Below are 19,810 nucleotides of genomic sequence, written 5' to 3'. Positions count from 1 at the left end.
GTGAAATTCTTTCATTAACAAGTAAACTTGACCATTAATAAATTAATCATTAGTATGTGACTGTACAGTGATTAGTACAGTTAAACTTGTTAATATCAAAGTAAGTTAACTCTGTATACCAAAACTAAGTAATTATAATAAATTAATGAAGCAAAACCTATATAATAAACTGATTAGAAATGCATAGTGTCAAAAATTACTGTGCAAGAAAGGCTTTAACCCATAGTAATGGAAATTTGTTGATTCTTCAGTTGGACATCTTTACCATTCAATAATTATTTGATAAAAAATAAGTAAAAATAAGATATAAAATAATAGCTGATGTTGTTGTCAGGTTATTTCAATACCATCCTTTTCCAAGCAGTACTGATGAGCTGTGAATTTGGCAAAACTATACTTCAGTAGAGGGAATAGCAAACCAAATTACAGATTGAACCACTATATCATTTATGGATTATTTCTCCTACTTCAATGATGTAAAAGCTCTTGAGGAAGAAAAGAGAAACACTCATAAATTGCCAGCTAGTCTACTGAATAATAATGAATAATTAATTGTAAGGGTATAGTCTTATGTTATTGAAACACCTAAAACATTTTAGGATATAATTTGTGAGTAAAGGACTGTACATCAAAGCCCACCAAATGTTAAATATTATTTTCAGTTGTTTGAATTGAATTTTTTTAATGAAAGAAATGTATTGAATTTAAGAGATTCAGAAGTAGGTATTTTGTTAGAAACACTAAAGAAGATCATTGATAAAGTTTTGTTTAAGGTATTTCATCAGAAATTGATATAACAGCTCACAGAAGTTATTAGCATTAATTGAATTGAGTAGTGGTAGGTATTACAGTTTTGTCGATTTACTTTTATTATTCTACATTATAAGTATCATTTTCAATAAGTAGATTACAGTGTTTTCACTATGAACAAGGTACTTTCTTTTTATATATTTAAAGTATGAAACACAATTTTTCAGTTAGAATGTTACAATGTACAGCTAATAATAACTGGATGGTCATATTACTGCACAGAAACTGTTAAGTTATGATTTTGAATGAGATATCCGAATTACAAGTCATAACTTCAATTATTTTGTATGTCTATAATTTTTCACATTTGTGTCTATCTAAAAATAGCAGAAAACAAAACAAAAAACCAATTATTTAATCATTATTTTAGTATAAAATAATAAACACTTCCAATCAGAATAAGCTGTTTGCTTGGAGCAAAAATTAGCCTGGTCATCAGCATAGATAATTATATATACCTTTCTTGTGTTTCTGCTTAAATAGATCAGAATGCATAATTTTATCTGTTGGATGCTCTTACTGTAAAAGGTGTTTTCAGCTGTAATCCTGGTTTTTTGATCAGGTGGATACCCTAAATGTTAACAATATTTTTAGCCTATAATCTCAAATGATTGTACAAAATAAAAAATATATATACCATAACTAAAACCATCTGTACATGATATGTATAAGAGTAGATGTAACTACATTTACATTTTAAGGATAGCTCTGAAAACACATTCAACTTATAGTTATGTGTTCCTAAAGAACTCTGTTGAAAGGTATATTGCACACAAATATTTTCTTCAAACCTCAGATGTTTTTTTATTAGTGTCTTAAAAGAAAGACATGGGGTGATTCTTGATGACAAGAAACCCACTTGAAATAAAAATGCATCTCAGAACAGCTAGTATGGGTATTAACACTTTTGTTGATAAGGAGAGAACAACATTTTAATCTTCCTAGATCGAAACATTGTTTTCTCCTTATCAATAAGTGTTAATACTCATACCAGCCTTTCTGAGATACAGACATGGGGTGAATGTTATATTGTTTCCAAATACTAGTAATAATCTAATAATTTAAAAACAAAAGTAATTTTAGTTTCTGTAATATATGTTAAAAGACAATTTTTTTGTATGTTCTCAATATATCTTTTTTAGAGAAGAAAAGGTTTCCTTTATGGAAATGCAAAACACCTTATTTTTTAGCCAGTGTTATATTGTAATGTTAGATGTATCAGAATATTTATATATATGGTTATATTCCTTTTACTTTAATTTTTCTGTTGGAGGAAAAAATTGTGCTTTGCATACAAAACATTTTTTGTTTTAGCCACAGTATTTTGTTTTTGAATGTACAAGGTGTATAAAATGTAAAGGCAATGCCATGTATTTAAACTAATTAAAACTGTTTAGTAGTCTGCCTAGACTACTTATATATAAGGTTAGGTACGTAGATTTCTGAACAAAGCTTATGGCTTTTACGGCATCTCAATGACTGCAAGATTACACCTATATGGTTAAACTTATTCCACAATACTTCTGGTGCAAAGACACTTTGAGCTTAATTATCTGATCAAAAATGATAAACTGATTGACTTAACTACCAAGACATGCCAGACATAGCAATACTTTTAAAACCTGAGTATTGAGAGTAAGTATTAAAATTCATCAGGGTGATGGTACTGGTACTCCGAGTATCTACTAAGAAATGAATAAATTTATGCACAAAACCTCGACACATAAGCACTGCACTTTGAGAGGGCCTCTGAGGAATGAAAGATGACGTATTCCCCTAACATAGTTTGTAAAATATTTAAACAGCTACTGAAATTATTTAGTAATTTTGATTTTTTCTTTCACGTGTAAACAAATAAAAATTATTTTCTTTTTAATTTCCATTTTCCAAATTGTAATTGTAATATTCAATGTTTAATACACCTTACTGTATCATGTTTTTAGGATTAAATGTATCATTGGTAAGGGTTTTAAAATATTTAAGGTTTATAGAGTCTTGCATTAAGAATGTCTTCATAATGAGTCCTAACATATGGACTTATTATCACTGTATTTAACACTAGTATTTGATATTTTTAATACACAGCTGTATTTAGGTCTTACTTGTTATAAAACAAGACAAATAAATATGAAGTGTGAAAAAATTACTTTCTATCTTTTTATTTTTCTTTCAGTTGAGCAAGAAACATTATTTGAAGAAGTCATCAAAGAAAAGACTGAGTTTCAGGCAGTAATGGTATTTTTAATTTCTGCAGAAGATTTTAAAATTATAAGTATTGTATGTATGAAATAGTATAAGATGCACTGACTGGTGTAAGACTCGTCACATAAGCATTTGTAGGAAAACTTGTTGTACTTAAAAAAAAAATTAATTATGCAATATGTCAAAGGTGAGATATAAATATGAAAAAAAAGCCATATTGTGATTAGCCTGGAATAAAATTGATAAGAACACAGATGTTTTTGGCCTTCCAAAATCCTTGAGGGTGGGAAACCATTAAGTAGGAGTTCCTAATTCAAAGGTAATTTCTTTAACTTTTCAACAAAGTGTATTGACAACGACAGTTTTTACGAAAAATAATTTTATTCCCCAACTACTTGTGATCACTCATGGGAAAAAACAACTTTAAAGACTTATGAAATACAACAAACATCAGATCATATCCAGAAACTTGAGTGTGAGACAAACATAATACTAAACTAATGAAGTATAGAACAATGTTTCAACCTTCTTAGATCATCTTCATGTTAATAAATACAGTTTTAAACTCTCTTTATTAATCTGAATATGACCTAAGAGGCTGAAACATTGTTCTATAATTTATTTTAATTAAATTTTTAATACCCATACCAGCCATCTTTAGAATATATTTTCACTTCAAGTAGGTTTTTCATCATCATGAAAATTATGGTTTATCTCATCTATAGGTCCCTGAAATAGTTACCTTACTTGAACATAATCGACTTCAAAATATTGCTATTTTCAGTTGAAAAATTGAACGAACTAGCGATGTGGTAGTGTGTGCCAACAACAGTTTTGATCTTAACGTACCCTCATATGAAAGTATTGAAATTCTACTGCAAATGTAATCAAATAAAAAAAGAGGTTTGTAGAAACATAGATATGTTTGTTATAAAACACATTTGTGTGATATTATATTAAATTTATTTTCTTTCAGGTACATGAATTTGTTTTAGAATTATGTGATATATTTCAGTGTGCTAACCAAAAAAAAAATGTTTCTTCATGTTAGAATTATAGCTGATAATCTTTTGTTTATGTCATAACTTCACAATAATACTAACCATTCAGGTAAAAACATATCGGGAATATGAAAAAGAGAAAAAGCTAGTCACTGTTCTCACAGATGAAGATAAGTTCCTGTTACAGGTAACCTCTTTTCTTTTTTTTTATTATTATGCTCATGTAATTGATTATTCATATCTATCCAAAACTTTTAATGAATAAAAAGACATCTAATTTTATTAAAATTTTAAAATAACCATGTCATTACTATTTCAGAGTATAACTAATTATTTTCTAGTTCTTGTCTTGCCTTGAAGCACATTGGCTAATACGTGTTTTATAAAAATAATTATTATTTTTTTAAGGATTATTGTTTTTTGTGGTTTTTACTTTAGAGTAACAAACGAAACTTTTTAAAGGAACTTGCATTTTCAAAGTAATTAGTGGAAGAAGTTATGTCTATGTGTTACTTTTAAAGTACTACTATTGTGTTGGATTTTATACTTGTGTACGATATTTGCAAAAAAAGGTAAATATTGACTATTTTGATGGAAGGAAACGTTTGACGTTTGCTATGTTTCGTATGTCATAACTGACTTTTATATTGCCTTAATATTACTGAAGTTTTAAAAATTAAAAACTACTTCATAAGAAAAATAAAAAAATTAACATTAGCTTTAACCTTGATTTTATATATGCTATAGGTCTGTGTATGTCTTTACAGACCCTTTTTCTCTACAAGTTCCATTGTTCTCAAGTATATTTGACTACAAAACTAAGTTTCTTTTCTAAACTAATTTTGGCTTTTCAAAGAAAATGTAATAAATTAGTCACAGTAGATATAAATGTAACTATTTCACTATAACAAAATTGAACACTGAAATGCCAACCATTACGATTTGAGCGTACTCATTATGATTTTGTTGTATACATTATGACTATACGCTCATACAGACAAATATTACGACTTGTTGCAACTCCCAAATTACTATATATTATTATATAGGCCTATATAATAAAGTGATAAATTGTTCCCCCAGGGCTTGAAATGGGTGAAAAGAAAATTTCTAGTGAGATACAAATAAATTTTGATAATAAATAAAAGACATAGACAAAATGGCTACTTGCGATAATCACGTTTGTGCATGAAATAATAAAAAAATATTTGTATCTCCGACGTCTACCAATAATTTGAGTGCAGTGCTTCTCCATACTGGGTACATGGGGGAATCCATAGTTACGTCATCAGTGCTTGTCAGCCAATCAGCGCTCGCGTAGATGGGTATTTCTTGTTTTCTAAGCGGCATAGAAACACAAATGCGATCGTTCACAAGAAGGAAAAAAGAGGCCTCATTCACCAGATTGCCTTGTCCTTTTAGATTTGCCAGAAACTAAAACTGTGAATCACAAATTCAGGGAAAAGTATAGTGCAAAATATCTGGTCATTGCTTCAAAAGTCAGTGACAGTCATGCATGTTGTACAGTTTGTCATATCGATTTTTCTGTGGCACATGGCGGGATAAACGATTGTTTCAGGCATACAAAATCTGCATCTCATCAATAAAAGGTTGAGGCAAAGACAAAAACGATGCAGATAACGACATTTATGAATAGGAATTCAGAATATGAAACCATAAATGCAGAAGTGATGTTCACACAATTCGTCATTGCTCATAATTTACCCTAGCTGTAGCCGATCATGCAGGACATCTATTCAGAAAAATGTTCCCAGACTCTGATATAGCAAAAAAATATGGCTGTGCTAGAACCAAAACTACAGCCATTGTACAAATGTTGGGTTGTGAAGATGACAAAATGATTTCAAGCATACTTATTAACAGTGTTTACAGTTTAGCCACAGATGGATCCACAGACATGGATGACTCAAAACTGTATCCATAGTTGTACGATATCTTGACCCTTTGCTTGGAAAAATTGTTTGTTCTCTTTTGACAGTGGTGGAATGGAAAGAAGCTTCAACGGGAGAGAATATTTTCAAGCTTTTGGACCACAAACTGACAAAGAGGAAACTTCCATGGGAAAACTGTCTTAGTTTTTCTTCAGACAATGCCTCAGTTATGTCTGGTATAGGTAAAGGTGTGATGGGACACATCTCAAGACGACAGCCTAGCATTTACTTCATGGGCTATGTCTGTCACTTCATGAATATTGCTGCCCAGAAAGCTTCCAGAGAACTGCCCTGCCCAGTTTCTGATATATTGATAGATATCTATTTTCTGGACAAAAGTGCTAGCAGAAAACATTTCAAAGAGTTTCAAGGATTGTATGACAAAGAAACAAGAAAAATTCTACAACTTGTTCACACTAAATGACTATCACTTGGGGTGTGCCTCAACAGAATATTGGACATGTGGAAGTCATTGAAGGAGTATTTTCACTGTGAAAAGGAAAAACTAGATTCAAGAAGATCTAAACGTGGAGCTCAGTCAGGCAGCAAGACTTTAACAGTCAGGATATCCTCTTAGCCACACATGGACACAGTCAAGACACCTTCCCAGCCACACAGGGACACAAGACAACAGTCTCCAAAAGCAGACAAAGAAATATTTGATATAACTCAATATATGTTTAGTCAGCCTGACCTTGAACTAAAGAAGAGACAATCAATGAAAAAAAAGAAAACAAAAGCTAGCAAGGAAGTAACCAAGAAAAGTTGCACAGAGCAAGTTAGATAAGTTAACAGTTTTCTTGGACAACAAAATGAACTTGTTATTTTGTCTTTTTCTTCAGTCTGCATAGAACTCTGATTACACAAGTTAAAAATATACTTGTCAGATACATCAAGCCAGAATATCTTGAAGGCAACATCACTGAACTTGACTACAACAATGAATCCTTACACAAATGTGATCAGGCAGTTTCTATTGGAAATGCTGCCAAGGTATACATTGTTAAATATGAAAAGGATCTGGACCTGATCACTTCTACACCAGTGTCAAGAAATACTGTATTGCAGCTACAAATTACATGATGAAACATTTCCCTCTAAATGATGAACTTCTGAATCACGCAGAGGTTGCTGATCCAAAACTGAAAGTCAGCAAAGATTTCTCTTCTCTACGCATCTTCACAGACAGGTATCCTGTCCTTGTCAATACACATGAGCATGATGCTATTGACAAGTTGGAAGAGAAATATTTGAACTATCAAATTGATACTTTCTCAGAAACTGTCCTTCAGTTGAATGTTGGCAAGTTTTGGGTGCAGCTGTCTACAGTTAAGGATGGAAATGGCAACCAGAAGTATGACATTCTGTGTAGGGTTATGCTTGGAATTCTTACAATCTTCCATTCTAATGCTGACAGTGAAAGGATATTTAGTTTAGTGACTATAAACAAAAACAAGTTCAGACCAAACTTGAACACCTCAGTTTTCAGCAGTATTATAACACACAAGATGTGTATGCAGTCAAATGGACAATGTTGTTAAAACTCCCAACCTTCCAGAGACATTCTCATGAAAGCAAAGGCTGCAAAACTATTACAATAAGTGTCATAAACATGATATAAACTAGTCCTTATACAAAGGCCTTTTCTGCTTACTGTTTGTACATGTTCAATGTTGTTTTACCAGTATGTTTGTTACTCTGAACTAAATAAAAGACATAAATAATTTCAAAAGAATTTTTAAAAATTTATTTATTAAATACACAAAACACAGTCATAAATGAGCAATCTATAGCAGTAGTAAATAATAATGATATAATAAACAACTAAGAGACATTGGTCAGATCTAGTAGCCACAAATGATAAAGGGCTCTTTCTACAATCATTAAGCTCAGTCATTTGAAATAGTTGGCATCTCTGGATTAAGAACAGAAAGCAGTGCTGCAGAGTGACTAAAAATAAACTGAATCAATTTAGATGTCTATCTTTAAATAAAAAATTTCAATAACTGACAGAACTGCATTGTACTGCTCCATTATTAGCTGTATCACAGGTCTTTAACACTAGAAACAGGTAAATCACTTATAAAAAATATATCATAGATAATCAGTGGCAGTGCCAAGGGGAGGCTTGAGCTCCCCCAAATGAGCCAAGCCCCCTCAATATTGTTATCTACATATATTCATAAAATATGGAAAACACATTCATCATTGTTGCTTAACAATTAACATCAAAGAGACATAGATCTGTAGAACTTAACATCTTCATTAAGGTGGAAGTATGTGTCATGCATCCCATAGCAACGTACTGAATGCACTGAAACTCGTGCTATATTGTCATCCCTGTGTAATGCCATTCTATCTTGAGCTTTGACAAAGATTAGACAACCACCTTGATTTCAAGTTACAACAAATCATTAGGGATTTTACTTGATAAACCAAAGGTTTGACAGGTATTTACCCATTATTTCATATATCTTTTATTAAAAAGTAAATCATAGCATGCATATATAAATGTATTGTGTACAGGTCAAAACTATGAAGCATTTAGCTGGTGTTGTGTCCTCTGTGAGATCATTGTGCATCAGCCATCCAAAATTTGCTGCCAATCACCAGAACAGGTGCATTGTTTTGAAGTAATATTGACTATAAACACAACATGATGAAAGATAGTTAGCCTGAGAGTGACCTTACTTTTCCTCAGAGTGTATTAACTTCACATGGGACAATTCGTTTCTGCTATATAAACTATGTCTTTATGTTATATTTCTTTTGATTTGTAGCTTTATTCTTAATGGTTTATTAGATGTTCAATCTAATATAATATTATATTCATATAATATTAATATATGGTTACGTTAGCATTGTAAATAATGTATAACTTTTGTCTTAAATTCTTTTCACTTTCATCAGAAAACATTGTAACAGATTTACAAGATCTTTAGAAAGGATTAGATATCTGTAAAAAAGAGCTTGTCTTATGAGGAGTCTCCAGGGATGTTCCAATTCTCAAAGAGTTTATAACAAATAACAAAGATAAACTGAAGAAGCTTCACACAGACACTAAGACAGCACAAGTAAGTACAAAGTTCTGTGTAACAATAAAAGCAACTTGATGGTCACAAAAAATAATTACGTGTTTTGTTTTGTTTTCATCTTTTCATTGGTAATGGGATATTTTTATAAAATTCAATTTAGAGAAGTTAAAGTCAAACTCTCTCATACTGTGGTAGCCAAAGTAACAGAATCCACAATTACTGAATTCATATCAACCTACAAAAACTTCCTAGTTAACCTTACAGGATATTTAATAAGATTCCTCTTTTTTTTTTTTTTTCATAATTGTTTCATTTTGTTTTTTTTACTGAAAAATTCTTATAAGAATATCAGAATGATTTAAAAAATACTTGAAGTTAAAGTTTTCTTTGTTCCATCCTTTTCATTAAGAAAATAATCTGCCATTCTCATCTTTCTGTACAGGAAGCTTACTCAGACTGTGGACAGTTTTCTTGAGAAAGTGTTCATACTGTAGCAACAAACACATTTTTCTCGATATTTATTCGCTTTATTAAAGCATTTGAAGTAAGTGTTATTGTTATTAAGTCTCTTCATTTCAGTCTTAGTTTATACTCTATTATATTTGTTTCAGTCATTGAACACATTTCTCAGATTAATATTTACATTCACATTTTTGGTTAATATCCAATCATGTTGTTTCAGTCAAATGAACTGTAAACAACTTTCAATAAATGAAACAACTAGAAACTTTTATGTACTGACTTCTATAAAATTATTTGCTTAATTTGATCTTGAACAAGATATTAATCCAACCTTATATTTTACTAGGTACTGCTGTAAGAAAATAAAATGCATTATTTAATGTTATTCAACTGCCATGGCATGCTAGTTAACAGGCACTGTGCTACTCTACTAAGCAAAGGTTTATGGCATAGTGTAATAACTGCATTCTTTCTTATTGTTATTTGTGATCTTAAATCTCTGAAACAAAATAGCATCATCACTGAGTAGTAACTTTATACAGTATATTAACATGTTTATGTACTAATATTGAGAAAATGCATAAAATTCTATTTCTTACTTTACTTAAAATTTAAAGAGACAAATTTGTGTAATGCACTTTGATATCCATTGTATCTGTGATGTTATTTATGTCTTAGAATACGGTGTAGTTACTCAAGCTATTATTTATTACTGATAGAATGCACTTAAATTGATAAACTAATAAATAATTAAATAAATATTTTCTGTATGTCTTATACGATGTTTCCTTTATAGCAAGCAGAGCAAGAAAATGAAAACAGATTTACAAAAATGTTGATGCCAGCATGCTTTTTTTACAGAATATGTTTTTCTACAAAATATTTAAACCCTTTTTTTACAATGCATAGTGATAACTTTTTTTTTTCGTATTATTATTACTATTATTACTAAAAACTTTTTTCTTCAGGTTTTTTAACTTCTTTGAATAAAGCAAACTGATTGGATTTTTGTGGTCAATTTTCACTTACAATTACATGTAGTCTAAAATCAACAATATACAATAAACTACTTGATAATGAATCATAGGATTAAGTACAGAACTTGCTAATTTGAGTCTATTTTCTAACTACAAACTATTGGTAATTTGTTTATGTTCTTTTCATATTTTTATATAAGCATTCATAATCGTAGAAAAAATGTGAAATCCATTTTTTTTTACCCAAAAAGTAACTTTAATATTTGATGCATGTCATCACGATCAAAAGTATATAATAGGACTTGAATATTAAAGACACCCTTTTGACTGCATTTAAATGCCCTCTGTAGCAAGTTGCCTTTAATATCAAAAATGAGCCACACGCAGCTGGATTTCACATTGACTGTTCATGAGTTACACACTGCTATGACATGGAACATTATCAACAGGAGATCTCAGAAGGTGGATTAGCTGTTTTCTTCATTATTGGTCGCAAATTTTCAAAGTAACTCTCTTCAGAGTTTGATCTGTTATTCATTTCACATTTGTTTTCTGTGTTTATTATACTGTCAACAACTAAATTAGAAATCCACTGAAAATAAAGCTTCATACCTCCACTTGTGTCATTAAACTGTATACAGAACATAGTAATAAAATAATCTCATGATCAACAAAGCATGTACTCAGAAATAAAATGGCTTCACCCCTGCTCCAAGAACACTACATGGAATTTATCAGCTTATGTGCCCTACAATGTCTCCTGCAAGAATTTCTCACCAAATTAATAATATTGTACTTTGAATCTGTGAAAACACTTATTTCAGTATATGGTTAGTAGCTGATTCAATGAACATTGCAAGTGTTCAAAAGTAGTCATCCTTCTGTGAAGTTTAGAATTTAGCAGAATAACATATAGGCAAACAAAGATGACTGCCCACTTTATCATGTGCCCACATAATAAACGAGATGAAAGACACTGCCCTTAATCTGGAATCTTGAGGTATATTTTATTGCAAGACTTATTTTGGTTACAAATAACAGAAAAAAGAAAGAGACTGAAAAGGCCTGCCCTTAATGGTGAGGTTGCCCATTAATCAAGACTCCATTGTACCCAAATAATGTTTAATTAGAACCTTGTTCTTGAAATATTGCAAAGAAATTATGAAATCTAGTTTTGTTTAACTTTCTAATTCTAAACTGTAAGCAAAGTGACATTTTCTCAATGCATGATAATTAGTTATAAATTAAGAAAATAACTTATACTGAAAATATTTAAATGGCAGAATTTACATTTTAAGAGGTTCTGAATTTTGACTGTCTCCTCTAGGCAGATATTGTTCCTTCTCATTATCTCCTGGCATTTATAATTTGTCAACATGCTGTAATTGACAGAATTAAAATACCTTTTTGTAAACAGGAGGTATAACCAATGAATTGAAAACAAGACACATGAAGGAACAAAGGTAAATGAAACAAAATGAAGCTGATTATGGTGCATGAGAGGACATTATTTAAGGTGAGCATGCATCTAAAAGGCCAAGTGAATTATATCATTGGAAAGTAGTATTTATTATCTTTCTTTTATACCATTATCTAAATGAAAGAATGCAGTACATAATGTTATAATTGTAGTTATTATGTTGGTTTCCAGGTATCATACCACCACCCTACCTAATTATCTATGGTGTACAGGTATGTGTCTAAAAGAAATATCAAACTTATGGATGATTTATATAGACTTGTTGGATTTTAAAATATGGAAAGAAATATGCTTTGTTCTTTTAGGATAAAATTGTTTGATATTGTTTCATACATTAATCTTTTTAGAATATAAGTGTGAATGTTATTTAAACAAAGACATCAAGTATAATTTTGTTGATCGTTTCACATTCTAAACAAAGTTAAGAGGTGATAGTTAAGTTGGGGTTTGTTAACAAAACATAAATGTGTTTTAGCTAAGAATTCCCAGTCATTTTTTTTCAGACCTGAAGAATAAACCATACAAAAGAGCTGCAAAAACTGTCAGCTTTAATTAAATTCATTTTAACTTGGTTGTTCAATAATATAGTTAACAACAGGTAATATTAATTATATGTTGTAATATATTTGCTCATACATATGCAAAATTGTGCAAATAATATGTTTATCCAAAGCAAGCAAGGCATGTAATTATTATTTTGGGTGTGCTCAATACAATTTTAGCACCTGATTCCAATGTCTAGAACCAGTTAATCTTACCTTGTTTAGTTTCTGCCATATTTAGTATTTTCTCTTGAACTTTTATTCTTTACAAATGTTTTTTTTCATTTTGTAAACCATTTATTGTGTAACAGAAAGTGAGATTTTGATGTTGCCTAACAAACACTAGACAAATCAATCCACTTTCTACTAGTATTTTATAGATAAAACTATGGAACACAAATTTTGTTCCTGGATAGTATGTGTTATTTCTTAATTGCTTGTGTTGTAAAAGTACAGTAAATGGCCATCATTTCCTTCAAACTTTTCTTTTGTGACCTGGATAATGAAATTTAGAAATTAACCTATTTTAAGTGAAAACGAGAAAATTTGCACATTTTCATTTACATAAGCTCTGAACAAAACAACATATGAATCAAGATTTACATGTATTTATACAAAAATGTTTAGAAGTGAGTAGTTTTTCGAGATTTGAGACTGTAATGTAAATCACTTTCACATTTATCCATTAATGTGTTATTTTTTATTAAGTGATTGTGATAAATAATGATAGTGTGTTAAGTATTTCATCTTAACAGTTCTCAGGGGTGTGTGAATTGTTGTACATATTCTTGGTTATATGTTGTTTTATCGTACTCATTTCTAACAGTAATTTGAATATTTGTCCTTTTCCATTGTTATGGATAAATGGAGTGCTTTATCTGATCTTTACTGAAGCTAGGACTAATTACTGTTTAGTTGTTACCCTATTCTCCACTGGTTATTATAATCACTACTCAGTTAAAATATTAAGTATTTTCAAGTTTTAATGTGGTACTACAGTAAATAAATAACTAGAAAGGATATATTTTGCATAAATATTTCTTTGTAATAAGCTGTTTACACATATTGAACCAACTTCCATATTAATCAGAATCATTTATATTCTTAACACATAGGGTTTTATAAAGTTAGCAAATTAGTAGGTAACTGATTTTCATAAAACATTACTGAGAATGAGAAATTAAGAAATGTTTGTTGTTGTTTTGTGTTTTTTTGTAAATCTTAAATGTTAATTCAAACATTCAGTGCAAGGAAAACTGAAGTCACAGTTAAAAAAGGTTGTTAAAGCATTCACATTCTAGATTCTAGTGCTATTTATTTAAATATCATTAACAGAAGCATTAATCTGAGCATTTACCATTTTTTATGCAAAGTATAAGAGCTATGCAGAACAAATGATTTGTAAAAATGATTAAAATGTACCTTATGTTTTATTAGTGCCAAGTGCAACAGATACACTGTGCACAATAGATAGAATGTATTTATGCATGTTTAACATAGAAACAAACAGTATACAATGATCTGATGGCAGATGCTGGAAGATACAAACAATGCAAGAGCCAGTGAATTTTATGAATAACTTACAGAGAAAACAGTAGTAGTGTGTGTAATATAATTTAAATTATAGTATTGTAAATGTACTGATATATATATATATATCGTTTTATTAGAAAATGTGCTTTTAAAGTAAAAGCCCAGTTATGCATGTTGAAATGTTCTCATGTGAAAGCTTTATCAAAAAATAAGCTTTCACAGGTAGTGTGGATATGTGTTGAAACACCTTTAAAGTTTTATGTAGCATCTTAATGGAAGGATATGCAGATAGAAAAGAGAATTCGGCATTTCAGCTTTTCAAGACCCATACATTTTGTATACATATTGAGTTAAAAGGTCAACATTCAAAGTTGGAAGAAATATAGTCTATGGAAAGCAACATAAATGTTTAATAGAAATACAAGTGCAAGATCTGAATATGTATATTCCAGAACAGAATAAGGTTGTGTTTATAACTCCATAGTTAATAAACTAATGAATGATTTATTTAGAATAAAACCAATGTTTTTGAGATCTATGTTAAAATTTGATGTAAAATACTAAATACAATGGCCCTTTCTTTCTATAATATTACATAGTGTAGTAGAAATATTATTTGTAAATTTATTCGATTATAATGATAACCAATAGATCAGTCCTTCTATTTTGTGCTTAAAATAAATGGTGTTTATTAAATATTGGCGAATGTGTTAAAATTTACAAGTTAGATTGTGTGCTACTCCAATAATATAAATGAATACATCATTATCACATTAATTACTTGTTACTCCCAACCACTACTATAATTGTACTTGTGCTTAACATTACTTATTCAAGGTCAATATTTAAATTTATAATAATTATTAATACACTTTTTATATTTATGGTAAAGCATAAAAAATTTTTAAAATCAGTTTTCTACTGTGTTTGAATGATATGCCAAATACAGTTGTAGAAATCCTGATTACACCCAAGATCTGCAAGTCACGTTTTATTATTAAGAACTTTACAATGAAAGAAAAATAAGAGAAAAATAAGGCTAAAATTTATCACTAATAATTGCAAGAGGACTAACAACTTTGTTACCATGAAGTTAACTGGTGGCAAGTAAGATAGGCATATAGAAGTGTTTAGTACCTCTTAATTTTGATGTTATGCATTATATAAAAAGTTTTATTGCATCTATGCACCAGAAGACCACATCAGTTCATGTTCTCCCTCATAACCACACACCTTTACAATAGCTCTGCAATGCAGTTTCCATTGCAAAACACTCCATCATAAGGTTTATAAGTACAAAGCAAACTATTCTTCCCTGATGGTTTCCAACATTACTGGTAAGATAAGGATATCCCTCCAGAGACATTTTCTACACAACACAGTGGAGGAGGTTCCATCATGATTTGGGGTGTTTTATCCTTCCATGGAACAATGAAGTTTCAGGTTATACAGGGGCATCAAACAGCAGCTTGCTACACTGGCATGTTGGAGAGAGCATCCTTACTGACTGAAGGCCCTCGCTTGTGTGGAAATGACTGGATCTTTCAGCAGAACAACGCTGCAAGCTACAATGCCTGCAGGACAAAGGACTTTTCATGGCGAATAACGTGATTCTTTTGGACTGTCCAGCATGTTCACCCAAACTGAACCCCATTGAAAATGTTCAGGGGTAGATGATAAGGAAAGTCTATAGAAATGGACATCAATTCCAAACAGTGCACAATCTTCGTGAACCCATCTTCACCACTTGGAATAACATTCCAGCCAGTCTTCTACAAACACTTATATCTACCATGCCAAAGCGAATGTTTGCACTGATGGCCATGCAACTCACTACTGAGACCTCTTGTTGGGCATTTCCTACCCTGCATAGCACTTCTTTTTGGTATTGTCTTAAACCTTTGACCAGCTGGTACTTAGACTAATTTCATAGTGTTCACATTTTCCCTATTAAATGTTAAAAAAGTTTTTTTTTTTTATTTTACCTTTTTTTATTTTAATCTTTCAAAGCTCTACTCAAATAAGTGGTTGAGTCTAACAATGCAAAATGCATATTTTTTCTTTATGTTCATTACCCTTAAGATTTTGGCCAGCAGTGTGTGTGTATATATTAAGCACTCTCCACAGTATTTTTAGCTAAAGCTACATTTACTAACCTTTCAGCTGTGCAAAGTGCTCAATCACTGTGTCTGCTTCTTACTGTGTGTAGCTCCAGAGCACAGCAACCCAACCACGTCCAATCAGTTTTTTCTTGACTCATTTACTTTGTGTAATTCTCAATCATTTTCCATGAGGACAAGTATAACTACATGCAAGTGTTATTGGTAGCATTAGAGTACATACATCAGCCTGATTCTAAGGTATGACATAATTCTAGACTGTTTTCAGTTGTTTTATTTTCAAGGTTTTAAAATTGTTTAATGTATAATTTACACAGTGTGGCATTTCTATAATAAAACATGAAACTCTTTTTCCATGTATGAAAGAAAATTGTAATGTGCAATAAACGTTATATAAACAATACAGTTTTGTAGCTCACAGTATGAACTATTAATTAATTATACATTTTGATCTTTTGTAACTACGTTATTCTTATCCAAAATATTTACACCTTTTTATTATTTCATGCTCTTATTTAATGTAATACTAAACTCTGACTGCATGAAATTGAAACTTGCAATAATTATGAAAATCTCTTGTTAATATTTCAAGTAATTTTGGTTGTTGAAACTTACCAAATAACTTTATAATATCACTATTACTTGAATGTCCCACTCACAACACCTTCCATGTATAAACAGCCCATATATCATTTACTACCATATTTGAAACAAAGTTTATACAGCCAAGCTGTCTAAGGTTTTGATTCACCATTAAGGTTACTTGTCACGTTTTGTGAACTGCTAAATTATAAGGAAGTGTTTGTTGGAACTGAACTTAATATGTATTAATATATCTGTTGCATCGATTTAACTTAAATAAATATCATGTTGATCTAATGCTTACAAATTTCTGTTCTCTTAATATTGACAAGCCCAACATGGCCAGGTGGTTAAGGCACTCAACTCATAATCTGAGGGTCTTGGGTTCAAATCTCCATCACACTAAACATGCTTGCCCTTTCAGCCATGGGGGCATTATACTGTGGCAGTCAATCTCACTATTTCTTGAAAATAAGTAGTCCAAGAGTTGACAGTGGATGGTGATGACAAGCTGCCTTCCCTGCTAAATTAGGGACAGTTAGTGCAGATAGCCCTTGAGTAGCTTTGCACAAAGTTGTAAAGAAACCTAACTTAATACTGACCACGACTTTCATGACTATACAGACAAACCAAACTAACCGATATTTTTAAAATTTCATCTTGGTTTTATATGCATAAGTAAATATATCATAAAGGTTTGGCAATGTTTGTTAATTTTTAACTCAGTTTAATTTAATATTGATGCATTTAAAACTTTCCTTTATAATTTAAGGAGGAGATTGTATACGAACAATACTTAGAAACTATTAAGTTAATTTGCCCATTCTCAGGTACTGTAAGGTGTCCGGGTTTGCACATCTCAAGAATAAACCATCAATACTGTTTTTAACAATTTCATTCTTTCTTCACAGTAATTACTGTAATCAGGAAGTACTAACTGGAGAATTAGGAAGTTCTAGATACACTATCATTAAAAACAAATGGATTTCAGTCACGAATAAAAGAAAATGTAATGTCAACTTTACTGAAGGTTGTAATTTAGGGATTCAATGTCTGCAAGTGAAGTTCCACACTTCTTTTTTCCATAAATATTTGTAGCAATTTTACTTCTGAAATAAAATTTGTGTATGCTAAGTACCAGTAACTTACTAACTATAAAATTCATTTCAGGAATACCCAAGTGGAAACACTCAAGTTAAACGTTTTAATACTAGTTGGGAAAAAAAATTATAGTTCCCATTTGACAGTATTAACCATAAATATTACAAGTACAGATGAAAAAATCTCCAATATGTTTCCTGTTAAGTAACTTTTTGTGTACGTCACCATATTACCAGTATTTTAAATTATCAAGATATTTTGGTTTGGTTTGAATTTCTTGCAAAGCTACTTTAGGGCTATCTGTGCTAGCTGTCCCTAATTTGGCAGTGTTAAGACCAGAGGGAAGGCAGCTAGTCATCACCACTCACCAACAACTCTTGGACTATTTTACCAACAAATAGTGAGACTGACCATCACATTATAATGCCCCCATGGCTGAAAGGATGAGCACGTTTGGTGTGACGAGAATTCAAACCCATAACCCTCAGATTACAAGTCGAGTGCCTTGACCACCTGGCCATGCTGGGCCCAGTTATCAGACATCTGTGAATTAGTATTGATAACTGTAAATACACTTACTTACACTGGGTAAAATAAAAATGTGTAACAACACCTTTTTGCAGTTGTCATTATTCTATATGCCATTTTCTGTGTACACACTCTTAGAGCTCTAACTTAAGACTATTAAAACAAATTTTAATTGACTTAGTTTCAATTTTAGTAATACCAAAAACATTTAGAAATAAATATATGAAAAACTTCCACTGGTAACTGATACTGTGTAAGATTCAAAATAAAGTAGAATAAAACTGGTATAAAAAGATAATATATATATATATATATATAAAACTTAAGTAATCTCTGACTATTTAAAATTATTAAACTCAAAGCAAGAATACTGAATACGTTAAAAATAAAGCATGATGTACAATACCTAATACGTATTGGTAAAATATATAAACCAAAGAAAAAATTATATGACAGAATTGAGTGTTTTTCAATACCTCAAAACATCAGAATCTTAATTCCTGGTGAACCAGATGTACAAGTATTCATTCAAGTCTACTTGATGTGTAGATAAATATTCTTATACAAACCTACTAATGATTATCAAGTATACATTCTCATAAATATGAAAATAGTTACAGCTTTATAAGAAGGCTTGAAATGTTTTGTCTTGTAACGTAATTTTCTATGAAGAAATTTTTGTTTCACAGCTGAAAATATAAATTATATAGGTGAAAAATGTTCCATCCCAGTACTCTAACAGTGACATAGAAGTTCATATAAATTAGTTAAGTGATGCTAAAATATTCAGATACTAATTTGGAATGGAATCTTGAAAGCAAAAACCATTTCTTACTGAGCAACAAATTGCATAAATCTCATCCTTTGATTAAATTATCAAGATATTTTGACAATTAATTAATAACAAACTAAATAAGAAATAAGTGTAAATCACATGAATTCATATAAATATTTTCGAAACTGTAAAAAAATGTTCGCTAATACACAAAACAACTTCTTTGTATTCACTCATGAATTCTTTTAACTTTACACGTCATAAAAATATGCAACAAACTCACCTTGGATTAATGCACAGACATCACCTACAACATCCAAAGCATATACATTGTTGTAAGTGAGGCCAAATTCTTGTTTAATTTAAAATAGCTATACAAAAATAACACAACTTACACATTTAATGACTACACAACCTAAATTTATATTACTTTTGGTTCAACTCTTAGAAATTTTGTTTCTCTTAGTACATTATTTTACAGTTTCAGTACAGTAAACAATTTTGTAAAAATACACTGTTTCTTGTGTGTATACCATAAAACTGTTGTTGTATGACAGTAAACCATCCACTCTGAAACCACCAACTTATTTTGATGCTCTTCAATACTGTCTTTGCCAAAATTTCTGAACAGATTTAAGTTAGCCTGAGAAAAGGAATCTATCTAAAACATTGTGGAGCTCATTGAAATAATTTTGTGGTTGCCTGTCTCT

At 30.5% G+C, this 19,810-nt stretch overlaps 1 protein-coding gene across 6 annotated transcripts in view; it reads left to right on the top strand.

Annotated features, from left to right (window-relative positions):
* LOC143233963 (uncharacterized) overlaps positions 1 to 18,380 on the top strand; it is a 34,737-nt gene extending 16,357 nt beyond the window's left edge. For 2 of the 6 annotated variants that reach the window (XR_013018446.1, XR_013018448.1), the window contains exons 2-6: positions 2,984 to 3,039; positions 4,123 to 4,200; positions 8,876 to 9,039; positions 9,443 to 9,544; positions 11,857 to 18,380. Coding sequence is in view for 1 of the 6 variants with exons in the window: in XM_076470900.1 (XP_076327015.1) it covers positions 2,984 to 3,045; positions 4,123 to 4,200; positions 8,492 to 8,602 (251 nt within the window). In the remaining 5 variants the exon portion in view is untranslated. Of the gene's footprint in view, positions 1 to 2,983; positions 3,046 to 4,122; positions 4,201 to 8,491; positions 8,754 to 8,875; positions 9,040 to 9,442; positions 9,545 to 10,258; positions 10,582 to 11,856 lie in introns of those variants that run through there. The other 4 variants (XR_013018450.1, XR_013018447.1, XR_013018449.1 and 1 more) reach the window with 4 other exon arrangements.
* The last annotated feature ends 1,430 nt before the right edge of the window (positions 18,381 to 19,810 follow it).

The sequence above is a fragment of the Tachypleus tridentatus genome, chromosome 12, assembly GCF_004210375.1.
Source record: "Tachypleus tridentatus isolate NWPU-2018 chromosome 12, ASM421037v1, whole genome shotgun sequence".
In the NCBI taxonomy this organism is placed as follows: Eukaryota; Metazoa; Arthropoda; class Merostomata; order Xiphosura; family Limulidae; genus Tachypleus; species Tachypleus tridentatus.
Note: the sequence above shows the minus strand (reverse complement) of the source record. Positions and strands in the feature narration are given on the sequence as shown.